The 20,911-nt window shown below is 39.9% G+C and overlaps 1 protein-coding gene and 1 pseudogene across 2 annotated transcripts; both read left to right on the top strand.

Annotated features, from left to right (window-relative positions):
• The first annotated feature begins 727 nt into the window (after positions 1-727).
• Positions 728-3,678, top strand: LOC115726220 (annotated as a pseudogene).
• Positions 3,679-16,176: 12,498 nt separating this feature from the next.
• Positions 16,177-20,487, top strand: LOC115730850 (putative laccase-9). Of its 2 annotated transcripts, XM_030661470.2 has the most exons (7): positions 16,177-16,290; positions 16,789-16,940; positions 18,268-18,512; positions 18,693-18,824; positions 18,965-19,565; positions 19,668-20,026; positions 20,108-20,487. In XM_030661470.2, the coding sequence occupies exons 1-7, from the start codon at positions 16,177-16,179 to the stop codon at positions 20,299-20,301; spliced, it is 1,797 nt and encodes a 598-aa protein (XP_030517330.2). In that variant the 3' UTR covers positions 20,302-20,487. The 2 variants fall into 2 exon arrangements, with proteins under 2 accessions (XP_030517330.2, XP_048131082.1); XM_048275125.1 differs by lacking the exon at positions 16,789-16,940 and having other exon boundaries at positions 16,191-16,290.
• The last annotated feature ends 424 nt before the right edge of the window (positions 20,488-20,911 follow it).

Raw genomic sequence — 20,911 nt, 5'->3', positions numbered from 1 at the left:
CGAATGAAAATTGTTGTCACAAATGCGAAAAGCAAACACAGAACACAAGGATTTACGTGGTTCTATCAAGGTGATCTATGCTCACGGACGAGGCAAAACAAGATTTCAATATAATCAAAGAGAGTACAGATTACAGAAGTGTTCGGTCTTATTGATCGAACAAAAGCACACGACTCACAAGTCTCTCATGTAAGGAAAACCCTCTATCTAAACGAAAAACACCCTAGCCACAGTATAAATAGAGCCAAAAAAAAAAAATTCTCGTGGGCATTGCCCCCGAACTCCCATAAAGATCTATTCATACCGCTATAGAGATTTGTTTGCTTGCTCCGAGTTAGGCCTATCAGCCCAACTTTCTGCGTCACGAACTATATCTCAATTTTTTCTCCACTTTTGGGCCGCTAAAAAAATATGTCGGGTCAGGTGATGAACCAAACCGAGTACATAAAATTCAAGACATATTTAACAAAAATGATGGGTCTCACGCGAAAATAAAATCGCCGTGCACGTTTGTCGATTTACTGAATAGCTTCACTTCCACTTCCAGAAAAGAATTATTGAAGTATTGTACTGACACCATAACCATCCGAGGAATGGAGGAATCAATTTTTAATGCTCGTCCGACTTTCAGATCTTGTTGAATATCTGTCAGTAGCATTTTCTTGTTGACTGTTAGCTAACTCCAATTGATCTTTCGTTAATAAGAAGAGAGCGAACGGAAAGAGAGACAGACGGAAAGAAAGTAGTGATGATGATGAGCATGGCCAAATCACCCTCCAACATTTACCTCGCTGCTGCGATCTTACTTTTTCTTGGAGGTGTGGTCCTCGGAGCTCAAGCTAACAGCGTCCGCTACTACGACTTCGTGGTAAGTAGTACCTCAAAATTTATGTCTGTGGTTCTAGGTTGAGCACTTCTTGTCGTTTAGGTTGCGCAGCAGTGATCAACTTTGACGCAGTGTTGGCCAATCCGCCGGTGACTAAATGGAGGAGCTGGCCGCGGACAGCTCCCAAATATATTATGCCTCACAATGTCTGCTTCCTTTTTATACGGGTGGTGCATTATATAGTGATGGCGTGAAGTTCGTCTTTTTTTATTTTTCTTCTCCGCAGCTGAGAGAAATCAACGTCACGAGGAATTGTACAACCACGACAATTTTAGTGGTGAATGACAGCCTTCCCGGGCCGACCATTCGCGCTCAAAGAGGCGATCTTATGTACGTGAATGTTCATAATCAAGGGCTATACGGGGTCACTCTTCACTGGTACTTTGATCCGTCCATCTTCTTCTTCTTCTTCTAACTTTCTAAAACGAAGTGAAACTGTTATCTCAACTTATACTAAAATGTAACCTTATCAGCAAGTTATATGCTGAGGTACTTCTAGACATCTGTGGTGGTGCTCATTAGTGGGTTTAATTTAGTTCGGTTTTCTAAAGTTTTCCTTAAAAAAAGATTGATTGAAGTGCAACCGAAAATTGTCTAGCTTGCAGGGCTCACTTATATGTGATGAATTTAACTGATTTGCAGGCACGGGGTGAAGCAACCGCGAAATCCATGGTCGGATGGCCCGGAGTATATTACTTAATGCGCTATTCCACCGGGAACAAATTTTACTTATGAAGTGAGTTTAACCGACGAAGAAGGAACTGTCTGGTGGCATGCCCACAATGAGTGGACAAGATCTACCGTGCATGGTGCTATTGTTGTTCGACCACGTGAAGGATCAATATTCCCATTCCCGGCACCAGATGGAGAGCATATAATCACGCTCGGTACGTACTCTAAAGATTTCTTTCATAGGGCTCTTTCAGAGGCTAGGGATGCAGTGCTGTTATGTCTTTCAAGTCATTATTATAGTATAGTGAAGACCAAATTACTAGAATGATTAAAGTAATTTTGTTTTCCCATTCTCCCTTTCGTCATTTGCAGGTTCTTAGTATAACGAAGGAGCTTCTCTAAATAAAGCCTTGGAGATGGAATTGTCTATAGGCAGTCCTAATGTACCTCGTGCAAGTGGCTACATGATCAACGGACAGTTTGGAGATTTTGTTCCATGCTCCAACGGTACATTTATACTCTCATAATCTTCTTTTTTTTTTTACTTTTTCTTTCTCTTTGGACATTGCATAGGAATGCAGACCATGAGGTGAAGGTAACATCCTTTGAAATGTTTACACTTCGAGTACTTTGAATTACATAGATGTGTATGATTAAGCATTGAATTGTCTAGGTTAATGGATTATGGCTTTTCCACATATTTGTCATATGCGAGGTCTAATATATTGTTTTTTCATGCTATCAATTTTACAGAAACCACTCCTCACTTTTATGTTGATTATGGCAAGACCTATCTCTTTCGTATAGTCAATGCAGTGATCGGTTCAGAAATGTTTGTCTACATCGCCAATCACAACATGACACTAGTCGGGATGGACGGAGCATACACGAAACCAATTGTTGTTTCATATCTAATGATAGAACCTGGATAGACAATGGACGTATTAGTTACGGCGAATCAATCTCCGGGAAGGTATTACATAGCCGCTCAAAGGTTCTCGAGTGAAGACATGGTTTTCACCAAATTTCCCCACGTTGTAGCCACTGCTATCATCAAGTATAAAGGGAACTTCAGCCTGACGTCCCCACCAAGTTACCCCAATGAAACCCTCCCATTTTATCATGACTATAGTGCTGCAGCGAGTTTCGCCCATCAACTGAGAAGTTTAGCATCTGAAGAACATCCCGTGGACGTCCCTCGCAACGTGACGACGAGGATGTTCATCACGGCTTCCATGAACGACGTGCCATGCCCAGATGATTCGTGTTATTTCGGGGATTCCAAGATTGCCACGACCCTGAACAACATAAGTTGGGTGGACCCATCTGTGGATGTGCTGCAAGCTTATTACAGGTTCATCGCTCTCTCCCTTACTGATTCGATATTTTCACGTTGAGATTACGTGACGATCATGAGAAGCACATCCTTTTGCCATTAATATGCAGAAACATCAGCGGAGGATACACCACTGATTTTCCAGATTTTCCTCCAGTTATGTACAACTTCACGGGAGACGATTTGCCGACCAGTCTTGAGGAGGCTGCTGAAGGGACAGCCGTGAAAGTTCTGAATTACAACGAGACGGTAGAGATAGTTTTTCAAGGGACTAATCTGTTGTCCGGATCGGAATATCATCCGATGCACATGCATGGCTATAGCTTCTACGTCGTTGGGGTCGGCTTAGGAAATTTCAACAACGAGGCTGATCCTCGAGTGTACAATTTGGTCGACCCGCCGAAAGTCAATACATTTGGAGTTCCTAAAAGAGGATGGGTTGCAATTAGATTCAGGGCAAATAATACAGGTATTTCTCATGCCATGTTCTTTCTTTTTTTTGTGCAATTTAATGTATCTGGATCAAAATACCATTTTTTTTTTATTGTATCGGAAAAAGAATTCCACGACTAACTTTTTAACTTCGAATATGGCAGGGGTGTGGTATTGGCATTGTCATATAGACCGACATATGAGTTGGGGAATGAACACCGCTTTTATCGTGACAAATGGGGATACGGAAGAGACGAGTATGAGGCCACCTCCTCCCTATATGCCTCCTTGCATTGCCTCCAAGGACAAATCATATGGTCAAATAGATCAGACTTTAAAAAGCGACATCTGATTACTAAGATTAGATGGAATCACTTAGCCATGGGAAGTCATTAGGCACAAGATAATTAGTCAAATGTTCGTGCTTCACATGAATTTTTGCTTTCATCAGCGCCATGGCATTGAATAAATTATTGTGTTATAAATGTGGATCTTCCATGTGCAAAATTAGTTAGAATTTGGATATTGTTCTGAAATTCCTCTATTGTTCTGAAATTCCTCGATTGATTTTAGATGATCATAATCAGCTAAGTGCGTCTAATGAGTTTGTCAGAGTGAATTGCTTAATAATTGAAGGAGAAATAAGGATGAAAGGCCTAAAAAAAGTGCATAAGTAAGAATAAAGCGGAAAACAAAATTAGAGAATTTTTGTATATTCTGATATCTATAAAACATGGGCCTATCTATAGACTTTATTAGATGGCTATCTGAGATAACAAATCAATCTAGATATATGCGCAATTTTGAGTGATATAAAGAGAACCAACAGAATTATGAAATATTTCTAACATAGGAGATAATTCTAGAGATAACCCTAATGATCTTTTTGACATAAAACAATTGTGCTAACTCGAACGGCTCTGTTGGTCTCTCCACCGAGAGACTTTGTTTTCTTCCTTCGGAACCAACAACTGTGCGCAGAAAACGAAAAGAAAAAATCGAAATCCGATGTTTGTAGGAGCAAGAAGAAAGAAGAATTTAAGAAAACTGTCTCGACCAATAATGCAAAGACTCAAAGACTCGGTTCTCGTATAAATTAAGCATAACTTTCTCCCAAAGACTCCAAATAGCAAGAAATTTGATGCATTAGAAGCTAAACACATATAACTTTCTAAGCATATATTATGAGACCAGATTGGAATTCGAAATCCTCAACAAAGTAGGGACGAGAGTGAATCTTAAAATTCTGCCGGGAGAGTTAAATTCATCACCCTAGCAATTCTACATTAAGTACTGGACAAGACTTAGTCCTCTTGAAATAGTCCTTCATTATTCCTCTCCCAATTGAAAAACACTTGTCCTCAAGTCAGGCTCATTCTGATCATAGAAGGAGACATTCAATGTTGTCGAAACACCATAATCACCAGGCAATTCAACCTTATAAAGAATTTCAGTAATTCTCTTTTAAGGCTCGAAATGGATCATCGGCTCTCGGTTTGATTTTTCCCCACATATCTGGCGATGTTCGCTCCTTAGGATTATTGGTCGCCTTGGTTGGGATAAGATCACCGGGCACAAAAATTAATGCGATACCTGGGTGGAAAACGTTAAGTAAAGGCTGAAAAATGCTTGGGTTCTCCTCTTTTGTCTTATTTGCTTCCACTACAAGTGAACATTTTTTTAGAATTTATGTCACTTAAATACTCGAAAAAAAAAAATGATACTCAAATGAGCACCGTGTAAGGCCACAAACGTTATACGCCCAATAATCGTTTAACCAGAATCAGAAACGCTATACACATAAAGGAGAAGAATGCGTGCACCTTGAATAGAATCCGTCGAAATTAAACGCGGAACGGCGATGAATCGGAAACCCAATTTCTTCCCCTCTATTCCCTCTTGCAACGCTAGCCAAATGAGAAACCATCGTCAGAACGAAAAGGCACATTATAATTTATGCGTTAGAGGGTTAGATAAGGGACTTGAGCCTTTATATAGAGTTTCGGGGCACGGACCCTCTCATCATAAGTTACGCCTTTTCGGCCTACATTAAGCCAGCCCGTATTATAACTAATTATTTTTTAAATTACATTTAGTTATTCATTACAACTATTTTTTTTTTCCTAAGGTGTCTATATGATATCCTCGGCTACTTTCAGGTTGAATGTACGGTGGGCACGCAATTTTCCTCAATGTAGCGGGTCATTTTATTTTTTCAGAAAACTACTTTCATTTTAATTCAACAAAAGCTGTCAAAAATAAATAATAAGCTGCAATTAATATTGATACTATGACAGCCTAAGTTCATTATTTGTTTAAATAATGAACTTAGATATGTGATATTAGTAGTTTTAGTTTTCATTGTTACTAAATATTTCCATGAAATACGTTCTTATTAAGTGCAGCTTATTCTTTTAATCGAATAAGTTATGCATCAAATTACACGATAAAATCAATTAATGCTGACCTGACGTCGTCACGTGACAGACACCGTCCCCCACACTGAATCATTGCATCGATCTGGTCCACTAAACTCAAACCGATTCTGGCGTTTATTTTATTTTATTTTTATGGTCGAATGGCTTCCCCCAACCCCGCCCCCCTCCCCCTCGCCCTCGCCCTCCCCCTTCCCCCCCGGGGCCGCGCCCCTTTTAAGACAAAAGAAAACGACACGTTTCCGAACGTGCATGTCAGGTAATTTGTCGGCATGCATTTGGGTCTTGCCCTCATATCACAAGCAAAGGAATCTCGTACTAAATTCTTTTGTGTGTACAAGCATGCTCGGATCGTGCGGGCTTGTCACGCGGGCGGGCGTTTTGTGTCCCTCGAACGATATGAGAGATCGAACGATTGGTGTCGTCGAGCTTTTTTACACTCGTAAATTTTGAAATGATGCTTGTTGGTGTCAAACGTAGTGAATGAGCGATGTAGAGGATAAGAGTCAACCTGGTCCCTAAAAGTGATGTCAGGACGATTGGTGCTGGGAGTTCTATGATTATATAGAATGCATCCCTTAAAAGCTCTGAAGGTAGATTTGGCCTTTCGTGTACAAACCGGTCGGGAGCTGATACTGCTCTCTTAATGAGGTCATGGTAGGCCGAAACCAGTTATAATGCTTAATGTAATATGTTATCGCTCTATACAAAGGATGTCCGAGCCAAGTTGGGCATGGTATGACCCGATACGATAAAGATATTCGCATGAGTGTTCCATGGACGACTAGAGAAAAAGAGCTAGCTGGCCCGAGCGGCTCTCTGGGTGCCCCACGGGCTGTTCCACGGCCAAGGAATCCCTAAGCCCGTGACAAATGGTATCAAAGCGGGAATCCCTCCAGTAAGTCTATGAATCGGATGAAACTTGTGGTCTTCCCGGTCCTACGAGTATGGAGAGTGAATCGCCGAAGCCAACACAAAAAAAAAAAAAAAAAAGGCTCGGACAATGTGCGACTCTCTACTTGCTTCTAGGATGCCAATGGAGGCACGGGAAGAAACCGGCTCTTCACTGAAATGGGAAACGTTCCTGGATTGAATTCGGCGAATCTCAAGATAGGTCATCTACCATGTTTAAATAAGGAAAAACCCTCCATTGGTTAGTTAACACAAAAGAGAGAAAAGAAAATGCCTATGAGGGTGAAAAATGGTGCTGCTAAACAAAAAAGGCAATTGGCCAAGGCGCCATACTATGAAAGCGATAGTGACTACAAAATGGTGCTGTTGAACAAAAAAGTCAGTCGGCCATAAGTGCCACACTGATTCGCAGGAGTGACCCACAAAACCTGAACCACCATCAAAACAAAAAGAAAAGAAAAGAAGCTATAGACGTTGAACAAAAATAGTTCTGTTGGGTGAGCGCGCGCCTCCATTAGAGTTGATGGTAGGAAAAGGCGCAAGGAAGCGACAGAACCCGCAACGTGGGCGTTGTGAAAATGAGTGGGGGAGAATGACATGGGCCAGGAGTTTCATGTCCCTTGAACAATGCGGGGGATTGAACAACTGGTGTCGTCTGGCCCTGCCACACTCGTAAACCTTGAAGTGATGCTTGTTAGTGTCAAACATAATGGATGAGCAATGCAGAGGATGAGAGTCAACTGGGTCCCTAGGAGTGGTGTCAGGACGGTTTGTGTTAGGAATTTTAGGATTAGATAGAATACATCCCTTAGGAGCTTTGAAGGCATATTTGGTCTCCCATGTACAAAATGGTTTGGAGGCGATGCCGCTATCCCGATGAGATCATGGCAAACTGAAACCGGTTATGATGCCTAATGTAGTTTGCTATCGCTCGATACAAAGGATGTTCGAGCCAAGTTGGGCATGGTATGATCTAATACGAGAAAAACATTTGCCTAAATGTTCCATGGACAACTAGAGAAAAAGGGTTGACCTGGCTTGAACTGCTCGCTAGGGGCCCCACGGGCTGTTTCGCAGCCAAGGAATCCCTGAGCTCGTGACACTTGTCTGCAAGAAAACCTCTTCTTACACATTCTCAAAGTAGATTATTACGGTGTGGTCTTCCATTTGATTAGTAATGATTTATAGTTGAGTTTGGCCTCTCTTGAGGAAAATTACTAAAAAAATGTTTTAATATTTATTTTATAAATATCACTAATTTAATCAATTTAAGACGTTAAGCTGATTTTAGAAACTTCAGGACGATGTCTATATCCTCGTAGCCTGATCCCTAATTGTAGCTCTTTCGACTACTGTTCAGTGTCCAACCTTCTGTTCTTGGGGTGGGTAAAATAGTAAATAATCATTCGAAGTGGGGGTTCGCTTCATGAACTACTCCCTCCCTGCCACTCACCATTTTCCCCAGCTTCGTGAGCAGCTTCTCAGCCACTTTCCCTTTTTTGCAGAGCCGGTCCCGAATTTTATTTGAGCCTTTTCACGTGTAGCCCCACTTATCATTTTCTTTTCGCAGACAAAGTAAAACTTTTACTGCTTTCTTTATCCTTGAATGCTCAATTTGTTGTAGACGAAAATCGCCACGGTCTAGCTCGCTCTCACGTTAGACAATTTTTATAATTTTCGTTTAAATCATAGATTTATTATATTCTTTTATTTTTTACATTGTGGTTGGCCAAGGCCTGCAAGTCCTTGCCGATCGTGGCGAGGGCCTATTCGGCCATAATTTAAAAAAAAAAAACAGAAGAAACAATATTTATATCAGCGATTTTCGATTAAAATTGATCGGAATGACTATACTGACAAATCATCAAAAGGTTTAAAATTCAATATGAAAAATTAAAAGGTTTAGGACTGAATGACATCTATACAATATGTTTAGGGTTTAGAATTTTTTTAACAATCATCTTTTGTATTCTTCTTACATGGCCTTTGTTATTGGAATCGACTTAAAAATATTGAAGTGTTTAGTTGGTGCCTCTCCGCGCGATGTTTTCTTTTTAAGATTTCAATTTTTTCCGTCTCATCAAAACGAGAGGATGATTATATGTGCATACAAGTACGTTGAAAAAAAATTGGAATACGTTGAAAAAAATTACCAAATTTTTTTTAAATCTATTATAAAAGTGATCAATTTTTAATAATATTTTATTTTATTTTTTTAATTTCTACTTCCTCCAGCGGGCGAGGCCGGCTTCCATTGCTAGAAAGACTATGACATGACACCAACCAAATATAACTCGGACAGAATTTCGCGTGGTTATTGCAGTAAACCAGATGACAACATTCCAACCATACAGACATTATTGACTTCTTTCTAATCAGATTAATGCAACCTAGAAGTCTCTCGCGACAGTTGAATTTGAGTCTCAGGCTACATCATGGCCGGCGTTAGGGTTCACCGCACCAACGTTGGGTCAATGTTCAGAACCGCAATTGCACCGGTCCCGCCAGATTTTCATTTCTCTTCTATAAATTTAGGCAAGGGTGCCCGGTCGACCCTTGTCGGCTACTAGATGAGGGCCACAAAGCCCTCGCCATATCTGAGCGAGGGCCGCGACCCTCACCCTTGACTAACGAGGGTCAGCCGACACTCGCTCGTGACCGGGGAGGGTCGATCGACGACCCTCGCTAGGCTTTCAAAAAAAGAAAGAAAAAATAAAAAAAAAAAAATCATAAAGTTTTAAAAAATACTATGAAAAATTTCCATCGTCAAGACCGGACATCCTACGTCAAGATCGCCAACATTCATTTTTAGCAATTTTCAACCAAAATTGACTAGAAGGACTACATTGGCAATATTTAGGACTAAATTAACCAAATTGAAAGGTTTAGGACTGAATTGACACAAATGCATATGTTTAAAACATTTTTGGTAATTTCACCTAAATATCTCTTACTATAATCCCAAAATACCAGTAGTTGGTCGAGACATATAAGTATTTTCTGAAATGTCATGAATTCGCACATATATATTTATCAATCGTACACCACATGTGAAATTACTTTTTACATATATAACTTGTGTTGTGCGTGCGAGATAAATATAAAAGAAGGAAAAGGTTATAATTATGAAATTTTGTGGGACTAGTATCAACTGTTTTAAAAGTTTAAGCTGTTACATGAAGACGCGATTTAATATTCGATTACTCTATCACTCCCCCTCACGCTTAGTAAACTATTTTTGCTAAGTACTAAGGGTCGAAATATGTAATTGGGGAGGTAAATAGGGGCATGAAAGAATTTGAACTCAATATCTTTTACTCTTATACCATGTGAGATTTTATAGAACCGTTTACAACTATTCTAAAAGCTTAAGGTGTTAGATGAAAACGAGGCTTATATTTAATTATTCTATCAATAATGACAATGTCAATATGTTCAATTAGCGTGCATATGTGACGTTCTTGGGGAAAACATGCGTATATCGTGTCTTTTCCTACTTTGAATATACAAAAGTGATTCGCTACGTCCGCACCTCCATATTGTTGTCCCCGTCATCCATATATTTAGATGCATTTAAGCTCCATTTTTTCAGGAAAAGATTTCCCTATAAATGATCATTTGTATCACTTAAAATATCAAAATAATTTTCGTTATAGATAACAATTTATGTCCAAATATTTTCGTAGATAATGAATATTTTTAATTCATTAATTATTTTGTGCGTTATAAGCGATCATTTTAGGAAAATATTTTTCAAATAATAAATTTTTCGTGAAACAAATAGAGCCTTAGTTTGTAGATTATTTTAGGATTACCGTCAAACACATGTGGAGCTTATTCATGTTAGGAAGCAAGGTATACTCCTGCAAGAACATAAAATTACAGATAACTTACTTATGAATTAGATCTCTTATTTTATTTTATTTTATTTTATTTTAAGTTTTAATTTATTTTTCAATTAAGTATAATTATGGATTTCGTTATTGTAAGTTATTCTACAAACAAGACATATTGTCTGGAATTTTTTTTAAAACGTTTTTCTTTGAAATATTCCTTCCAATTTTAGAATCAATACGAGGTAAATGTTAAGAGATGAAAAATAAGTCACAGATTATTGTTGACTCGGTGAAAAAACCAAAAGAAAAAGAAAAACGAAGGAAGACGACAATTTGTCAAGAGAAGAAAGATATTTAGGATGAACAGGAAAGTGGATTTAAGTTTTAATTTATTTGATTATTTGCTCAACTTAGTAGCGGGCAGTTTTATATATTGGGAAATGTAATACACATATATTGAAAGCTGTCCAAAAAAGAAAAAGAGTAGTTATATTTATTGAGTAGAGGAAATGAGAGGGGGAAGTTATTCTTTGAGCGAAGCAAGTGGATTGCACTTTCGTTTTTGTTTAAAAAATAGATGACGGGGCAATCACATCAGCACATTTCTCTTCGATAAAATATAAAAAAAATCACGCCAGCTTTTTTTGTGAGCCAAATAGAAACATAGCCGACTAGGGGACTCAATTACATTAACATGACAAGTTTTAGAATTCAATTGTATTTTCGAGATAAATTTTAGGATTTTTGATATAAAATATCTCTTAATTATTAATCCTTTTGCTTACTATATTGAGGGCATGTAGCTTCTCAGACTTGCCACATGCCGTTTAGGAATGCTTGCTTAACCTCTCTCATCTCTTTAACCTTTTCTTACTTATACAGATTATATTTATGGCGCATGTGGAAGATTTAATCATAAATTATCAGGACGGCCATACAGATTACAAGTGCATTTCAATAAATAGATGGCAAGCATGCCTAATAAAAGCGTACGACCTTAATAAGTTTCTCTAATCATAAAACATATGTAACAATAAGTAAGATCATTCAACAAACTCGTATTTAAAACAAATGAGTTACATTATTCCTTTATTTTACACAAACCAAAATTGGGAAAATTACAAGGAAAAACAACTACTCCCGAGTACCAGACGCAAATATCATATGTGTGCTGGGTGTAAACTCCCTGCTATCGTCCACATTCATTGGCTCGATTTCTTAATTTAAGTGATTAGGTGCAATGGGGCCTATTCATCCCGATAATCCTCAATGGTATATGGCCTTGAACTCAAAAGCAACTCTTCCAGTGGGAACTCCTTCATTTATGTAAACTCGAGAATGGGCTATTTTGTAACAAACCCGTAAGGGACTCTTAGGTCGAGCTATTATATACCTTTCTACAGACTGGATGATCCATAAGGGTTCGCCGTCAAAATGACGTTCCACAGGAATTGATGTAGGTGCTTCCGGCATTCTAAAAATATACGAACTAATGGAGTGAGTATAACTCAACAAGTATGATCACTAGGCCAAACGACTATAGCTCCTATAGAATTGTAAGATTAGAGAAAAAGTCCGATATTGTCAAATTCAATCAATCAAGACATAAAGTATTAGAATCTTACCACATTTGCAATCAACCCCAATCAAGATAACATAATTATAACAAATTCTTAGTCAATCACAATCAAGATAACATAATCATAATAGATTTTCAATCAATCACAATCAAGATTGATCAGAGCTTAACATTCACAATGACGAACCATAGCAAATCTAATAATAAGGACTAGAGATCTACTTGGCTTCATAGAAAACGGAGTAAATACGATGAAGAATGGCTTTGAACACCCTTGGCGCGGGCGTGAATCACTCGAGCAACACCTCGTTCTTCAGGCTAGTTTGAGCAACCACAAGCTAGGCGTGATAGCTCTAGTGGACGGCCAGCGGTATGCACGGCTTGGATAGACAGAAAGTCGAGTGTGAAGCACAGCGTGTCGAAGAAGTTTCAAAGAGGAAAAGAGAGTTGTTCTGACGAACGAATGGCGAAATGAACTGACATCAAAAACTATTTATAGGCAAAGTAGAGTGGAAAACAAACCAATCGGGGACCACCATGCGTCCCTTGGGGGGTCCCATCACCTCGAACGGCGTGTGCCACATGTCACCAAGAGGGGATATGTGGCACCGCCTTACTTGGTGCTGCCACGTGTCCCTTGTGGCCGGAACACGTGGCCCTTTAGCTGCCACGTGATCGCCACGTGGCCCTTCAGAAGCCGCGTCGTGCTTTCTGTCTCCGATTGTCCTAATTTCATACCTATTTGACCCGATAGGACCTAAATTAAACATATGGTGTCCCTAGAAAAATAAATCCACCATAGTAAAAATATTTCAAAGGCTTAATTACTATTAAGCCAAGCCCGACGAGTGTTAGTCGGCTCGTAATTTAAGCTGGTGAAAAACTCGGGTCATTATAGGGCAATTCGGGAAGGAATAATAAATGAGACAATGGAATGTTATGTCTAGATACACAAACAACAGGAAAAAAAGATCATACAAACCGTCAGTATAGATGAAATTCATATAGATGTATACACGGTGGATGATACCTTTAGTAGACTTCCCCCATAGAAATTCACGCCCTTTTCTTAATTAAGGCTCATTTTGTTTCGTGAAAAATAATTAATTTGAAATGCATTTTCTTAAAGAGAATCGCTTATATCATTTGAATTAATCACTAAATGAATTTTTTTTCCATATGCGTAACAATTTATGTTTAAGCATTTTCGTAGATATTTTCTTAGATGATGAAAATATTTTTCGTTTATTCATTTTCATAAGTGATATAAATGATTATTTTTAAGAAAATGTTTCTAAGTCATTTATTTTTTGCATAACAAGGGGACTCCAACTTTTTCTCTATTTAAGCACGTTACAGCCCAAGGGGAGAAGCGCACGTCACAATGGAATTGCACGATCGAATCAAATCCGATTTCCGACAAATAAACAAGTCACCCAATTCCCGAAACGTGGGCATGTAGGTCTCGCCCCCCCACACGCGAAAGGAACCTCATTGCTAAGATCTCGTCTTTTGTCCGCGAAAGTCCTCGCAATAAAGTCTCTTTCTCACATTCTCAAGTAAGATTATTGGGGTGTGGGTCTCGCATCCATCATCGATTTATATTTTACCATATCGTTTCTCGTTTTCCAAGTTTGTTTCCAAACGGGGAAACAAGAAACCAGCCATATCTTTTTGCGATAAAAAAATGCCAATGGTTTTCTATTATAATAAGATATCTACACCACCAACTCGGATACCATAATCTTTCATTTGGCCCTGGGTACCTTCTCGATTGATCTTTATAGAAAGTTAAATAATGCAAATTGGGCTCCTCGTCCTTCGATTCTTTCCTGTCGTTTAGTTCAATTTCATGTTTACCCAGCTCACTTTTTCCCCCCATTAAGCAAGGTCCCTATTTCACTTGCACAAAATAAGGAATCCTTAGGACAAACATCGAATGAGTATGTGCATTGTGGCTGGGGTCCAATGTAAGTTCTCTCCCTATTAGCTAGGGGTGAGCAAATTGGACTATACTGGCCGGGTTGGTCCGGTCCTTGAGGGGGATGGTCCGGTCTCCGGTCCCAACAAATGGGACCGGTGATCGAGCAATCCGATCCTCGGTTCCATGTGGATGAGAGCGAACCGGATTGTTCGAATCGGACAGCCCAAAATATATATAATACAAAAATAGAAAAAAAAATTAAAATTTTTTGAAGAACTAGTTAACCTAATTTTCCCATCTTCCGCTCGACACTCACTCCTCCCCTATTGGCTTGACGCTCGAGTCTCGTCTTTGCAATACTGCCTCCGATCGTGTTTATTGATATGCAGTCTCCAATCATGTTTTGTGTTAATTGTATTATGCAAACCCATTGTTTTGTTCACATGTTCAAGAGTACTAGATTAATTAAAGCGTAGCTAGAGGTTGTCAGTCCCCATGATAGTTCTTCCTCAGGTAGGAGGTAAAATTATTCTAGCAATAAGAGGCCGGAGTTGTTGGTTATATGAGCCTTTGGGCGCATGGGTATTTCTTGGCTTGTGGAAGGTTGTTGAGTTGGGCAAATCAACCAATCTTGGGGGTAAAAATCTTGCTTATATTTACATTTTTTTTTTAATTCTTGTAAAGCCGATTGAGATATTGATCAGTATGACATTTCAGTTGAGACCTCTAACATGGAGGCTGTTTTCTGTCTCTTTAACTTGGTCAGTAATACTTATGTCTTTTTCTTTTTCTTTTTTTCTTTATGATGGTCATGTTTGTGTTTTATTAGATTAGATGATTGAGATTGAAAGTTGTTAGTTTAGATCAAATGATTAAATTTCTATAAGCAGTAAGTGTTAGCGGTCCCACAGGGACCGAATTAGACTGCTGATCCTGGGCCGGTCCAGTCCCAGTCCGGTTCCCGGTCCCGAAAATTTGGGGACCGAGACCTAGTCTCGGTCCCCAAATTTTCGGGACCGGGGACTGGATCGGCCCAACCCATACACACTTCTACTGTCAGCAACTGTTTTATTGTCCCACCTTCTGTTCCGGAGGTGGGTGGAAAGGTAACTAAACGCTCCAAGTGGGGGTGGTTTCGTGAACTGCTTCGTGTGGCAGCTTCACGGCCACTCTCGTTCTTGGCCTTTTTTCTTTTTGCAGGCGGGTTCTCGATTTAGTCCCGACTTTTCACTGTGGCCCCACTTTAACTTTCTCGCTTCATGAAAGGCCTCTTTTTGTTTCTGGAAATCAAACTTTTGAGTGTTAAAGGCCCCGTCCCGTACGATTTTTTGAGACTTTTTCCTTTGTGTTCTCTTTTTGACATGAGCCCCCCACCATATGTCTCGGAGTGGGGAGATTTTTGCGCCGTTCATGAGGCAAAACTAGATGCCGGCAACCGACCAATATGGAAATCGTTGACCTTTTTTGACCTTTCTTCTTGTTTTCCGTTTACTAGTTCAACTTGTAATTCATGTTCATGCAACGTGGGAAATCTCTCGGGACGGTCAAGTTAAGTCCTAAGGCCATTTCATGGCTTCTACGTGGCGTTAGGGCTCACCGCACGTATCCCTCCAACGTTGGGTCAATGACGAGAACGACAAATGCGCTGGTCCGGCCGAGATTGAAACTATTCCAAGCTTGGGTGAGCGTTTCATTATCCATAAAAAAGAGAAAAAGCAAAACACTTAGAGACCCTAAAGCATCTTCGAGGATGCACGTGCGTTAAAAAATCAAATCCAAAAATTTAAACTGACATATAGGTATAGAATTCTTTGTCAAACGACATGAGACAACGCTTCAACACTTTGAAACAACGCGTCTCCCAAACGCTCACGAGAGAACACCGGATGATTTGAGGAGCTAGCGGCATGTGTTTAATGTGGTCCGGTGCTGGTTTCTCGAAGAAGTATTTATTAAGTCGTTTCAAATTTCAAAGGAGGATGCTCATCCGACGTTCTCGGCTTCGTACGCTGTAGCTGGGCGCAGCTGTAGGTAAAATTGCCCGGGGTTTGAATGTATGGTGCGCGCACGTGACCGTGAATATCCGGCAATGCCCTCTCTCACTATAAGAGAGAAAGGCAGAGACACAGCCCATGTTTGGTCCTCGAGTCAAGAAGACGCAAAGATGGCGACGCGATCGCCGTCCGACTCCATCTCTTTCCTTCCTGCGTTCGTCTTTCTTCTCGCGAACGCTCTTCTCGTCGCTCAATCCACCACCGTCCACTACTATGACTTCGTGGTAAGTTACACTAGACACGTCTCTCCTTGGCGCTTCATCGCTTACCAAGCTTCAATCACCACTGGAATTTACTTTTTTTTTTTTTTTCTCGAATGGAATAGAAGTTGCTTACGAAACTTTTGAGTGCATATCTCGAGGAGTTATCATTTTATATTTCGGTAAGTACAAAAGAAAGATTACTAGTGGCAGACAGAATGACAGACCAAATAGAAAAACCTTTTTCTTTCTTCCATCTCTGACCTCGGGAAGAAGGTAAATAAACCCCCCAAAGTCCAAGCATTCACACAGCACCGTCTCTTTTTGGTCCCCACTAAGGTAAAAACCCTAATGCAATGAGGAGAACTATGGCCAGAACAGAATGTGATATTTACAGTCAAGATCTCGTTAGCGATGAACGTACGTCTATCTTGTTTGGAAAAAGACATGTCATGTGCAGTCCACTCTTGAGTATGTGGCTATATTTACCGGTGAGAATGTCTTTTTCCGCTCTTATTACAGCTGAGGGAGACGAATATCACGAGGAATTGCACTTCGTGGAGTCTATTATTAGTGAACGAAAGCTTTCCCGGGCCGACGATAGAGGTTCACAAAGGCGATCTCGCGTTCGTGAACGTTCATAATCAAGGAGATTATGGAGTCACACTTCACTGGTATTTACCAACCCCTCTTTGTCTCTGTTGCTCCCTTTGCTATAGCGTTAATGAGCGTTTTACTATGCGCTAAACTATTAGCGGTCTAACGAAATTAGGTTAAATATGCGCGAAGAAAAGAAAAATAACCAGAGAAAACAACAATGGCGACACACTGCTATTTTTCATGAGATAAGGTCGTTTAAGATATAATGTGTACCAAGCATCTGCCGGCCAAAAATGTACGATCAACAATCAAATTAAGCTGCGTTATCACTTTCCTGTCTGTAGCTTTGTCCGGCGTATGCTCAACTAAAATCCAAAACACAGCATTCAAGGGGCCTCCTCCGTCCTGTCCCTTTCTTTCTTTCCTCCTTCTCTTTTCATTTAGGACTTTATGGTACATCATAGGTCGCAAATTTTTTTAAAAAAAGTGGGCTTTACGATAATTTTTAATTAATTTTATTTATTTAATTTTTGCCCAAAACAGACTATTGACATAAGAGTCACCCAAAGACTTTTACAATTCCGTTTCATTTAACCAAGAGAAATGCTTTGGCCAAAAAAAAAAAAAAAAGTAAGAGAAACGCCTAAGTGACATCTTTAATCTACTGTTAGAATAACAGTCCTGACAAGGAAACCCTAGAAACAGTATCATCTAGCAATAATTCAACCACCTTTATACGAAGTCCTGACATTGTCCTTTTCACCACAACTGACAATCTATGTAACATGTCCGTAGCATCTACTCACGTTGCCATAGCCCCGCTCATCTAGAACTTCGGCTTCTCATTTCGATCCATTACGATGAAGGTGGGACCACCCGAAATGGTCGCAATTGACAAGCCAGGGAAGATTTCCGTGAGGGTACAAGAAAGGGAAAGACCTTTCCCCTTAACATGGACATTATGCCATTATGGAGTAGGGACGGTCCACAAGTTTGGACAATTTGTAGTATGATTGTCTAGAATTGTCCCACAAGCAGGGTCGAATTTGGACATTTATGGAATTGGCAAACACACATTCCATCACTTAATTAACTGATTAACTAATTTTGTTTTGCGTTTGCTATAGTAAACAATATTTTCGTCGAGCGATATTCTTAGTAAAGACGCAAAATGTGATGACACCAACTATCCCTACCTTATTGTAGAAACAATCAGTCCGGTGGAATATTTATCTTACTTTCAGCTAATGTACTGTTAGATATTATTTGTAATAACTCAAATGTGACAATTGATGGTGCTTGTGGATAGCAACCACTTTCAAAGTACTGGTTTAACATAAGCAATTGTTTTCATCGAAAAAGAGGGGCGTTTTCTGATCGAGAAAAGCTGTGTTCTTGCAGGCATGGCGTAAAGCAACCTCGCAACCCGTGGTCGGATGGCCCGGAATACATTACTCAATGTCCGATTCCCCCGGGCACAAGTTTCATGTATGAGGTAAATTTTACTATGGAGGAAGGAACCCTTTTATGGCATGCCCATAGCGATTGGACAAGAGCCACGGTGCATGGCGCAATAGTCATTTTACCAGAAGAAGGAACAACTTACCCTTTTCCTAAGCCAGATGGTGAAGAAATCATTGTGCTTGGTACGTGTTTTAATAATAGTCTAAAATTTTTAGGTAGGATGATAACCATGTGAGACAATTGAAAAGATAAAAACTTTTAGGAAAGCTCATGAAAAACCTTCATAGAAATAAAACTGCATGCACTATAGTGTGTTGAATCTCGTAAGATATTCCTTGAACTCTATCTTTCATAATGTGTAGGTTCTTGGTATTCGCAAGGAGATGATCCGAATGCCGACTTGGACGAGGCACTAGATGAAGGAACTGATGTACCTCGTTCGGTTGGTTATATGATAAATGGAGAATTTGGAGATTTTATTAACTGCTCAAAAGGTACATTTCTACTCTAGACTTATATGTCTTCAAATGTTTCAATTCATGTATTCATGTCTGTTCTATACTTGGTTTTTCTTTCATATTAGGGTGACAGATAACTATGTGACATATTTGCTATGATGGTATTGATATGACAGATTCGACATATCACATGTATGTCAATTATGGCAAGACCTACCACCTCCGGATAATCAATGCAGCCGTCAGCGCTGAGCTCTTCTTTGCCATAGCCGATCACAACCTGACGGTCGTCGGAATGGACGCGTCATACACAAAACCATTAGTGAGCTCGTACTTAGTGTTGAGCCCCGGGACAACTATTGACGTACTATTCACTGCCAATAAGACCCCGGGAAGGTATTACATGGCGGCCCGCCGCTTCTCGAGCGAGGCCACGACCGTCACAAACTTCAACCACGCTGTCGCCACTGCCATAATCCAGTACAGTGGAAACTATAGTCTGGACTCATCGCCAATGTTCCCAAACGGTTCTCTTCCGAGCTATTTCGACTATGATGCGGCAGATAGCTTTGATTTCATGCTCAAAAGTTTGGCAAGTGAAGATCATCCTTCGGATGTGCCTCTCAACATAACAAGGAGGATGTTCATAGTGGCTTCGATCAGTGAGATATTGTGTCCGCATCACAAGTGCGTCATTGCTCCGACCACGATCGGATCTAGTCTCAATAACCAAAGTTGGGAGAACCCATCAACGGATGTGCTCCAGGCATATTACAAGTAAGATTTTTTTCTTATACTTAGATTTTTTTCTTATACTTATGCCATTTGAATTCTCTATCCTTGGACAAGTTTTATATAGAGTCTTGTGTGTATATGCAGCAACATCAGTGGAGTATATACGGCAGATTTCCCGGATTATCCTCCGGTTTTCTATAACTGGACGGGAGACGATATGCCGGAAGTATCGGGAGTGTCGGACAAGGTGACCAAAGTGAAGATGTTGGAGTACAACGAATCCATGGAGGTGGTCTTCCAAGGGAGCGACATCTTGCGAGGCGCGGAGAGTCATCCGATGCATATGCACGGATACAGTTTCTATGTTGTGGGACACGGCCTCGGCAACTACGACAACGAGACGGATCCCCTGAGCTACAACCTGGTCGACCCGCCCCTAGTCAATACTTTTGCAGTTCCTAGGGAAGGATGGATCGCCATCAGATTCGTGGCAAACAATCCAGGTATGCTCTTCCAATTCACACTAATTTCCTGTTCAAGCCCCATAGTTTTAAATATGACATTGATGATGTGATCTATTGCAGGTGTATGGTTTTGGCATTGCCACATAGATCGACACATGAGTTGGGGTATGAACACAGTTTTCATAGTAAAAGATGGAGGCACCGAGGAAACCAGCATGCGAGGACCTCCTTCGTACATGCCTCCTTGTGAGGATTCCTACAATATTGCCAGGATGAAATCTCGACGTCTCCCCCGTCAAATCTCTAGCACATGAGACCACATGCAGCAATTTCAGAGCTGAGAAGGAGAGGGTTGCGTGGCAATTATTTGTAGCCATTTAATGAGTAGCCTCGTCTGTCAAAATGATTTTCCCCCCTTAAGTTTTCTTGTGGCTCGTCGATCTTATAATTTGTACCAATTATGAACATTCAATTTAATAAATTTATTAATCGAGACATTACCGTACAGATCAAACCCATGTTTTTATTCATTGTAGCACATGTTTTTTTTTTTTTCAGATTACACTAATCTTAGATATATTTCTAATGCTTTTCTCCAGGTGTTTTGCATGATAATTTTTTTTTAAATCATGGAAGCAGACAATTTCTTCTTAGTAGACACTGTTTGTAAATATTGTGAACGAATGGATATAAATAGAATCAGATTATGAGGCATGATTACATTCTCTTTAAGGAATTATTTGTCCCACAATGTTGCTAATGATTACCTGAAAAAATCATCTAGTCCCTCTCTAGTATGGTGTCAAGAAGGACACAACCTTATTTGCAAGACTGCAAGAATAAAGTTGCCCTTCTCAGCCTTGAAATTTTATCTTGGTGTCGAAAGTGTTCATTTTTGTTTGCGAGACCGCTAGATTATAGGAC

Source organism: Rhodamnia argentea, chromosome 2 (assembly GCF_020921035.1).
Source record: "Rhodamnia argentea isolate NSW1041297 chromosome 2, ASM2092103v1, whole genome shotgun sequence".
In the NCBI taxonomy this organism is placed as follows: domain Eukaryota; kingdom Viridiplantae; phylum Streptophyta; class Magnoliopsida; order Myrtales; family Myrtaceae; genus Rhodamnia; species Rhodamnia argentea.
The sequence above is the reverse complement of the archived record's forward strand: the minus strand, read 5'-3'. Positions and strand labels throughout refer to the sequence as shown.

What these genes read in the sequence shown, in the direction of transcription:
- LOC115730850 (XM_030661470.2), top strand. Translation starts at nt 16,177, where the DNA reads ATGGCGACGCGATCGCCGTCCGACTCCATCTCTTTCCTTCCTGCGTTC. An exon ending in TGAAGAAATCATTGTGCTTG is followed by an intron (nt 18,513 to 18,692) that starts GTACGTGTTTTA and finishes CATAATGTGTAG; the next exon opens with GTTCTTGGTATTCGCAAGGA. An exon ending in TTTTATTAACTGCTCAAAAG is followed by an intron (nt 18,825 to 18,964) that starts GTACATTTCTAC and finishes TTGATATGACAG; the next exon opens with ATTCGACATATCACATGTAT.